We start from the raw sequence: 9125 nt of genomic DNA, 5'->3' as shown, positions 1-9125 counted from the left end.
CATTTGGGACAGAGAGAGACAGAGCATGAACGGGGGAGGGGCAGAGAGAGAGGGAGACACAGAATCGGAAACAGGCTCCAGGCTCTGAGCCATCAGCCCAGAGCCCGACGCGGGGCTCGAACTCCTGGACCGCGAGATCGTGACCTGGCTGAAGTCGGACGCTTAACCGACTGCGCCACCCAGGCGCCCCCAGTTTTCTTTTCTTAAAGTGGAGCTAAAGTGTCTACCTCATCAAGTTGTTTAGAAGACAAAATGAAAATCATGCATTCAATGAGGAATATTGTGAAACATTTAGACAGTGCTGGTACATACTAAGAGCTGAATAAAAATGAAAACATAATGCTACATACTAGCTGCTATAAAACAGTCATATTTATTATTAGTCTTATGACAATTTAATAGTGACCTTCTGTTCCCAAAATCCAGTTGCCTCCTGGGCAATTGTCTAATATCCAACAGGCTCCTCAATTTTTACAGGTCCCAAATAAATTGATTTTTCCACCCTCCCTGCTAGTTTTTTGTCCATTTTTTTACCTTGGTAAATGGCATCTGTATCCACTTATTCATCTAAACCAGAAGTCTTGGGCCCATCCCAGCACCTCCCTTTTTTACATTCCTCATCTAAAAAGTGCCTCAGTAATAGCATATGTAATTTTAAAAATTTTATTTTGAGAGAGAGAGAGAGTACACACGGGGTAGGGGCAGAGAGAAGGAGAAACAGAATCCCACGCAGGCTCTGCACCATCAGCACAGAGCCCAATATGGGGCTCAAACTCATGAACTGTGAGATCATGATCTGAGCTGAGACCAAGAGTCGGACGCTTAATCGACTGCGCCACACAGGTGCCCCGCAATATGTCATGTTTAAAACCCTACAAATACGGAAGTCCTTTGTCCTCCTTTTTAGCAACACCACGAAGAGGAAGAGTTAAACCACCGCTGCACATGATGAGTTCTGCAGAAAAACCTGATATTCCTAAAACATCCGAAAGTGGGGTGGATAATGCTGAATCACTTACATCCAGACCATCTGAAGAAAGAAAGAGCAGAGATAATACAGACAAAGTAATTTTACTTTGACCACATTTTAAAAAATTAATTTTATCAAGTTACTATAGAAATACATATTGAGCTAATTTCTTTTGCAAGTAGTGTCTCACTTTGTTGAAAATATTACTATATATATATTATATATATATTATGCATATATATATATATAATATATATATATATATATAATATGACTTCTTGTTCTTGAAAGCCAGTCCTTATGACTTTCATTTATTTTGCTACCAATAAAATTTAGGATATTCCATTCAATATAACTTTGATTTATGTATTCGGGAGGAGAAATGGACTTGCCATCATTCTTTAGTTTATTATACAAGTTAGTGTCTGCTAGAAATGTAAAATACAAGTGGACTCTGTCCTTAAGTATCTCAAAGTCTACTGTGGCAATGAGATGGGTTAATAAGATAATTACAATATTGTCTGAATGTTCTCAGACTGTAATAAAGGAAGCAGTAGGGACCTAATGGAGGGGCAGGTGCCTAGCCCCAGAGCTGGAGGCGTGGGTGAAGACCAGGAAATGCTCTTGAAGAACAACAGATAAGAGAATAGGTAAAGGAAAGTTATTTCCTGGGAGATGTAGGAGGTAATGAGGGATGCAGGTAAGTTAAGTTTGTAGATGAGGAGCACCTAACAGGTCTGTTTTCTCTGAAGTGTCAGGTGAGCTTGGTGAATTTCTCTTGCATTATGTTGCAGGAGAGGCTCAGAGACCTGTAAAGATTGAAACAGCTACTAAGAGATAATGGAGAGAAGGAAGAGTAAGTAAAGGTGTGAGGCAAAGCGAAGGCCTTCTAAATTTAAGGCTGAATTCTATACATGTATTAGTTCAGAAATATGTGTAATTTTCTCCAGCAAAGCTTAACAGCCTTGTTACTACAGTAAAAAAAGAATAGGTGGTGGGTTTAGGAAAGATGAAATGGTATGTGGCGGAATGATAAACGGTACTAAGAAAAGAGTCAGAAGGAGTTGTTCCGATTTCCAGGCTAAGTGTTCCTTAATCTGGGCACTGTCATCCATTCAGTGGTGTGGCGTGGTCCTGAGTGTTCTAGGCCTGTGCTTTTTCGTCAGGGAGCCCTTCAGTCCTCGTGACAACCAAACGCACCAGCACGTGTTCCCACTGCTCCTCTCGCGACTTAGAGACCCACTGGCCGGATTCAGTAGGGGAGACAGGCAGGACGAGGCACGATGTCCCAGCCTGTAGGGTGTGTTTTTCTGATAGTCATGGCAGGTTTTTATTTGATCTGGGTACATGTGCGTCTGTGGCTATGGAAAGAAGGAAGCTTGGTGCAGGCAAGAAGTCGCCTGCCCAATGGCCACAACTTTACCAAATCCTTTAATGTTTCGCAACTTCCCAGTCTTTTAGGCATGTTAGTGAAAAGACCAGAATAGGTGCAGGCTGTGAGAGCAGCTGCAGAGCAGTAGATGTGCCGTGGCGATTCTAGAAAGTGTCGGCTACAGATGGAAGCTGAATTACTGTACTAGCCCTGGATGAGTCCAGAAAATTTGTAGAATCTTCTGCCTTGTCTGCAATGAAAATGGTTTTCTTGTGTTTTAGGATAAGCAATATTCTGGAATGGGCATCATCTTTATGAAACACTAGAAGTACTATCCAACTTTTAATAACAAGGCAAATTTATTTTAAAGGTTTTAAACATTAACACGGTGACTTTTAAGGGTTGTTTTCATATAATACCTTGTTTAAATTAACATTAACATGTCCCCTATGTTTTACAGCATATCAAAACTGCTAAAGCTGTAGAGAAGGCGGAAAACAAGGACACTGAATTCCTAAACCAAAATTTTAGTAAGTACTTCTTAAATTTAATTTTACTTTCTCTTTAAAAAATATTTTATTTTTTAATAATATTATAATATTTATATATTTATAAAATTTATATATTTATATATATAATATTTATAATATTTGTAAAAATATTCTTTTCATATTTTCCTTCAATTCCACTGACTTTCGTTGATTTGAAAAAGAAAGATTCATAATGAATGCATTTGGCTTTATGCATTTAGAAACTTAGAGGTTACAGGAAAATATTCTACAGTCTCTATTTCCAAGAACGTCAGTCTCTCCTTCCTAATATGTGAACCTTGATCAAATTGTATACCGACTCCCATTTTACCCTGCCAGCTGCATACAAAACTGAAAATGCCATAATTTTGGTTTTATTTAGATACACTGCAGGATGCTGTTCCTGATTCACAGACAGTGGGAAAAAAAGATAAACCTGTGTAAGTATCAAAAACCATCAAGTAAGTCAGCATATATGAATGTTGTTTTAGATTAATAAATTTAAAAGAAAAGGCCCATATATTCTTAGAAGGTGGTATTGGCTGTAGCTCTGATCATCACATGTATTGCTATGACTGCACAATGGGGAATAGTCTGCTTTTCCATAGCAGCCACAGAACTCTTTTTCAAATTGACTCAAAATGAATGGGATTTTTAAAAGAATAAGGTGTGAATGTGAAGAAATTTAACCTAGTTTAAATGCACAGTAGTACATGTAAGATACGAGACATATTAGTAGATATCAAATAGTGGCAATAATAGACCTTTTGTAATAACAGTTTTTAATCTCATCAGTTATATAGTAAATTTTAACTTTCATCATGACTTACCACAATCTTTTCATACTTGACTATTAACAAATGACCGTCGATAAACATTGACTAGATACAAAAAAAATCAAGGTCTCAGGTCAGAGTCGTAGGCTAATGTTTTATGATAACGTTAAGCAGGCTATTTTATTTTCCAGGTTATCTGGTGTGTTGGACAACGTCTGTGGAAATAAAATGAACTCCAAATGGTCATGTTGGACCCCTGTAGCAAGTATTAATCTATGTAACAACAAAAGAGCAAGTACTTCATCGGGAGATACATTCAATCAAGGTGAAACATCGTTTTTTCTGTATATAGCAGTAGCTCAGGGAAATACTCATTTCTTTAAATGTCTAATAAATATCTTTGATGTTAACAAATTTATGTGTTACCAGTTTATTAAGTTCATAAAGATAAATGTTTTATTTTTCCACTAGGTATTATTGTCAAAAAACTTGCTAAACAGAAATCATCCTCTTCAACATCTGGTGATAATTGTGAAGACACAGAAAAGGTGCCGCATAAGAAAAAAACAACGCAGCATAACGAAATAGATAAAGTGGAAGTAGGAGTTTGCAAAAGAGACAGTCAGCAACAACTAAATCATCCTAAATGTTCAGAGCTGAAAAACACTGAAAATACCAAACAGAGTGATTGGCATATTGAATCTGAAACTACTTTCAAATCCGTTCTCTTAAATAAGACCGTTGAGGAATCTCTGATCTATAGGAAGAAGTACATATTGTCAAAAGACGTGAATACCGCTATTTGTGATAAAAGCCCTTCTCCTAGAAAAAATGTGAAAAGTCACAGAAGATCAGGGAAAAGACTAACGTCTGAACTTAATTCCTGGGATCTGAAACAAAAACAAATGGTGAGCTGTCAGTGTGTTTGGTTTCTGCATACTTACAATATGCCTACCTAATAACATAGACAGTGAAAGACGCTTTCTTGAGTGCTGCAGATTTAACATTTGTGAGACTTCGTTCTTTAACTCAGGTCTCCAGTGTGCGAGTGAGTACCTCCTGACTCCCTCACCTCGTCCTGGCACCAGCCCCCACCGAGCCAGTGTGCCTGCAGGCGCAGGGCAGGTGTGTAAATGGGTGTAGCAAGAAAGCACCCGGCAGCTACTTGTCTCCTCCCATTGGCTCTCCCTTCACTCTGCCCCGCAGGTGCTCTGAGCATGTGTATACAACCGTCTGTGCCTCTCTCACGGTGCTTATCTTTGTTTTAAAAACTGGTTGTCTCTGTGTGTTCTTTTTCCTCCCGCTTTAACCTCTTAGAGTTTAAAGATTGTGTTTTATCCGTTGTTATCCTGAACGGCCTAGCAGTTTTGCACACAGTAGCATCTACATTTCTTGAATTATTGCATCAAAGTTTAGCAAGATTTTTCAAGAAAAGATGTAGGTGGAGTGCAGGAGTCGATCTTCTGTCCTGTTGCTCATCCCCTTTGGAGCCTTTACCTCCTACATGAGATTAATCCTCTGTAGGACATCTCTAGCAGGAGTTTGAGTGGCGCCATACTTTAGGCTGAAAGTTTACTTTTTGTAACAGTTACAGGAAATCTTTTTCTTGTCATTGCTGTCAAGATGCAGATTAAGAAAACTTTGTAATTAGAATACATTTCCACTGCCAGTAATACAGTCTGTTCCTCACTGCTCTTTAGAAGATCTAGGTCTTACAGGCTTCTATTTTCATTTATCATCCAGAGTGGTATTAATTACCTGGATAGCCAAATATCTAGAGCTGATGTAAAATGTTCATGTGTTGGGACATCTCAACATGCAAATGAGATACTTAAGAGATAATTTCCGATTGTTCTTTTATGATTAGACATTATTTCCTTTGTCTCAACCGGCCTTTGTATTTTGTCTTTAATCTGTCTTTCACTTTGCCTGCTTTGGCAACTTTCTTCTTTGACCAAATCCTTTTGGGTCACTTTTTCATGTTTCTTAGTATGCTGTTCTTTCTAGTCTTAGCTGTTTAGTTCCTTCAGACCCAGGGAAAGTAGGTTCTTTTTGTCTGAGTGCTGAGCTTTTATTTTCAGCTGTTTTCTTTGCAGTTTAGAATCATTCCACAGAATTTCCCTAAGCCGGCTACTCGTTTTTTCCTGGGAGCATGGAAACTGATCTTGTCTTTTAAGCTGTGCTCTGATTTTTTAAAATCCACTTTCCTGTCTTCGGAAGTTCTCTTCAGTCTCACACAGTGGTGCTCCCTGTGTTATAAGACTTTCTGCCACTCGCATACATGGATGACTCTCTTTTTAAGGTAGGCATCCGATTCTGCTTCTTGTTTACTGGGTTAATCCAGAGAAATAGAACCTCTGTAGCACGATGGTGCAGATTTCCCAAGTTGGCTCTAATTATGCTGGAAGTTCTTAAATCATATGCTCGCTATTTTATGGGAAGTTCATTTTTGCTACATTTCGAAGCCAAGTAAAGTAATCTCAAGAACAAGTAAAGTAATCTCAAGAAGAGATAGTAAGTAATACTTACTATCTTTGTTACATATAAAAACATACACTTGGGGGCGCCCGGGGGCTCAGTTGGTTAAGCATCTGACTCTTGATTTTGAATCGGGTCATGATCTCGCGGTTTGTGAGGTGGAGCCCCGTGTCTGACAGCGTAGGGCCTGCTTGGGGTCCTCTCTCTCTCTGCCTCTCCCCGCCCCCCCAAGTAAACTTTAAAAAACAAAACAAACCCATAAACTTGAAAATGGTTAAAATAGTAAATTTTGTATTTATGTTCATGTTGTATTTTACCATAATTAAAAACAAAACGTATGCCTGGTTCCCTGAGAAAGGTAAAACTAAAGTCAAGACAAGAGAACTCATGTCTTTATTATAGGGAGTTTTCTTTCAGCCAAATTACCTAAAATTATGCAGATAATAATTCTTTGTAGTCCTTCCATTTTTAGAGTATTATTCGTTTTTACTTTTTTTTTAAGTAATCGCTACACCCAGTGTGGGGCTTGAACTCACAACTGCGTGATCAAGAGTCGCACATTCTACCAACTGAGGCAGCCAGATGCCCCTAAAGTAATGGGATTTTTTAGAGCAGTCTCAGGTGTATAAGTATACAGAGTTCCCATATGCCCCTTCACCCACACCCCAGTTTCTTCTGTCATTGACATCTTACATCAGTGGGTATATGGGTTACAAATTATGTACCAACATCATTACATTATTATTAACTAAAGCCTGTAGTTGAGGTTAGAGTTCATTCATTGTGTTGTATGTTCTATGTGTTTTGACAGATGTGTAGCAGCCTGTACCTACTGTTACATTATCCTACGCAATCATTTTCCTGCCTACACTTCCCCTGTGCTGCCTCCCTCCTGAAACTCGTGTCGATCACTGATCTATCTTGTTGCTGTCTCTGTAGTACTTTTGCCTTTTCCAGAATGTCGTAGAATTGGAACCATATAGTATGCAGTCTTTTCAGATGGCTTCTTTCACTCAGCGACATGCCATGACGTGTCTCTGTGTCTTTTCAGGGCTTGACGGCTGATTTCTTTTTGCTGCTGAGCAACATCCCATGGCATGGTGTACCGAGATTTGTTTATCTGTTCACCTGTGAAAGGACATCTTGGTTGCTTCCGTGGTTTAACACTTTATAAATAAAGCTTCTGTAAACATTCACGTGCAGGTGTCAGGTGGACGTAAGCTTCCAACTCATTTGGGAGAATTGCTAGATCGTGTGTTTAGTTTTGTAAGAGACCGCATGTCTCCCAAAGTGGAAAAAGTGGCTGTACCATTTTTGCATTCCAAGCAACAGATGAGAGAGTTCCTATTGGTCTACATCCTTGCCAGTATTGGGTGTTGTCAGCGTTTTGGATTTTAGCTGTCGTTGTATGTGCTCAGTAGTATCTTGTTTTAATTTGCAGTTTTCTCATGATCTATGATTTTCAGCATCTTTTTATATTTTTATTTACGCTCTGTATGTCTTCCTTGGTACATTACGTATTCAGATCTCTTACTCATTTTTTTAAGTGAGTTCTTTGTTACTGTTGAGTATCAATAGTTGTTTGCATAATTTTGATACAGGCACGCCAAACTTTATCGCACTTTGTAGATGTTGCATTTTTTACAAACTGAAGGTTTGTGGCAACCCTGTATTGAGCAAGTGTATTGGCGCCGTTTTTCTAACAGCATTTGCTCACTTTTGTCTCTGTCACATTTTGGTAATATTCGTAATATTTCAAAGTTTTTCATTATTATTGTATCAGTTATGGTGATCTGTGATCAATGTTTTTTGTTCCGATTGTGATTGAAGTGCCACAACCCAACCACACCCCCACACCCAGAGAAGATGGCAGATGTGACAAATGCATTCGTCTCCGCTCCACTCACTGGCCACTCCCTCGTCTCTCTCCCTCCCCTCAGGCCTCCCTATTCCCTGGACAGCCATTAGTGAAATTTGGCCAGTTAATAACCCTACCGTGGTCTCTACGTGTTCATGTGAAAGGAAGAGGCACACGTCTCTCAGTCTCTCACTTGAAGTTGAAAGCTAAAAATAGGATTAAGTTTAATGAGGAAGGCAAGCAGAAAGCTGAGATAAGCAAAAAGCTCAGCCTCTTGTGAAACCATTTTACTGCTGACCTGGAGAAAGTTTTAGTTTAGTGGCCCGGATAGAAGCTCAAACCAGCCGCCAAATTCTCTTCCGCCAAAGGCTAATTAAGAGCAAGGCCCTAACTCCCTTCAATTTTATGAAGGCTGTGAGCGGTAAGAAAAGGTTGAAGCTGGCAGAGGTTGGTTCATGAAGTTTAAGGGAAGAAGCTGTCTCTAGAACCTAAAAGGGCAAGGTGAGGCAGCAAGTGCTGACGTAGAAGCTGCGGCAAGTTCTCTGGAAGATCCAGCCAGAATAAAATAAGTAATAAGTTTGGCTCCATTAAACAGTGGATTTTCAGTGTAGACAAAATAGCCTTATCTTGGAAGAAGGTACCATTTGGGACTTCGATAGCTAGAGACAAGTCAATGTCTGGCATCAGAGCTTCAAAGGACAGGCTGACTCTTTTGTTAGGAACTGATGCAGCTGGTGATAGGAAGTTGAAGTCAGTGCTCATTTAATGTAAAAAATCCTAGGACCCTTAAGAATCATGCTAAATCCCTTCTGCCTGTGCTTTATAAATGGAACAGCAAAGCCTGGGTGACAGCATCTCTGTTTATAGCACAGTTTGCTGAATGTTGTAAGCCTGCTGTTGAGACCTGCTCAGAAAAATATGATTCCTTTAAAAATATTATTACTTCTCAGGGCACTTTTGTGGTTCAGTTAAGTGTGTGACTCTTGGTTTGGGCTCAGGTCATGATCTTGCCATTTGTGAGTTCGATCCTCACATTGGTCTCTGTGCTGACAGCTGTGGAGCCTGCCTGGGATTCTCTGTTTCCCTCTCTGCCTTTCTTCTTCTTCTTCTTCTTCTTCTTCTTCTTCTTCTTCTTCTTCTT

The 9125-nt window shown here is 39.4% G+C and overlaps 1 protein-coding gene across 1 annotated transcript in view; it reads left to right on the top strand.

The window, feature by feature from the left end:
• The window catches only part of SYCP2 (synaptonemal complex protein 2), a 68918-nt gene that overhangs the window by 37011 nt on the left and 22782 nt on the right, over positions 1-9125 (top strand). Inside the window, exons 18-22 of the mRNA XM_040459749.1 lie at positions 796-1065; positions 2803-2872; positions 3255-3312; positions 3840-3973; positions 4120-4556. Of these exons, the coding sequence (XP_040315683.1) occupies positions 796-1065; positions 2803-2872; positions 3255-3312; positions 3840-3973; positions 4120-4556 (969 nt within the window). The remainder of the gene's footprint in view (positions 1-795; positions 1066-2802; positions 2873-3254; positions 3313-3839; positions 3974-4119; positions 4557-9125) is intronic.

The sequence above is a fragment of the Herpailurus yagouaroundi genome, unplaced genomic scaffold (genome assembly GCF_014898765.1).
Source record: "Herpailurus yagouaroundi ecotype Mexico unplaced genomic scaffold, PumYag 246, whole genome shotgun sequence".
Taxonomy (NCBI): Eukaryota; Metazoa; Chordata; class Mammalia; order Carnivora; family Felidae; genus Herpailurus; species Herpailurus yagouaroundi.
This window is presented reverse-complemented; position numbering and strand designations above follow the sequence as displayed.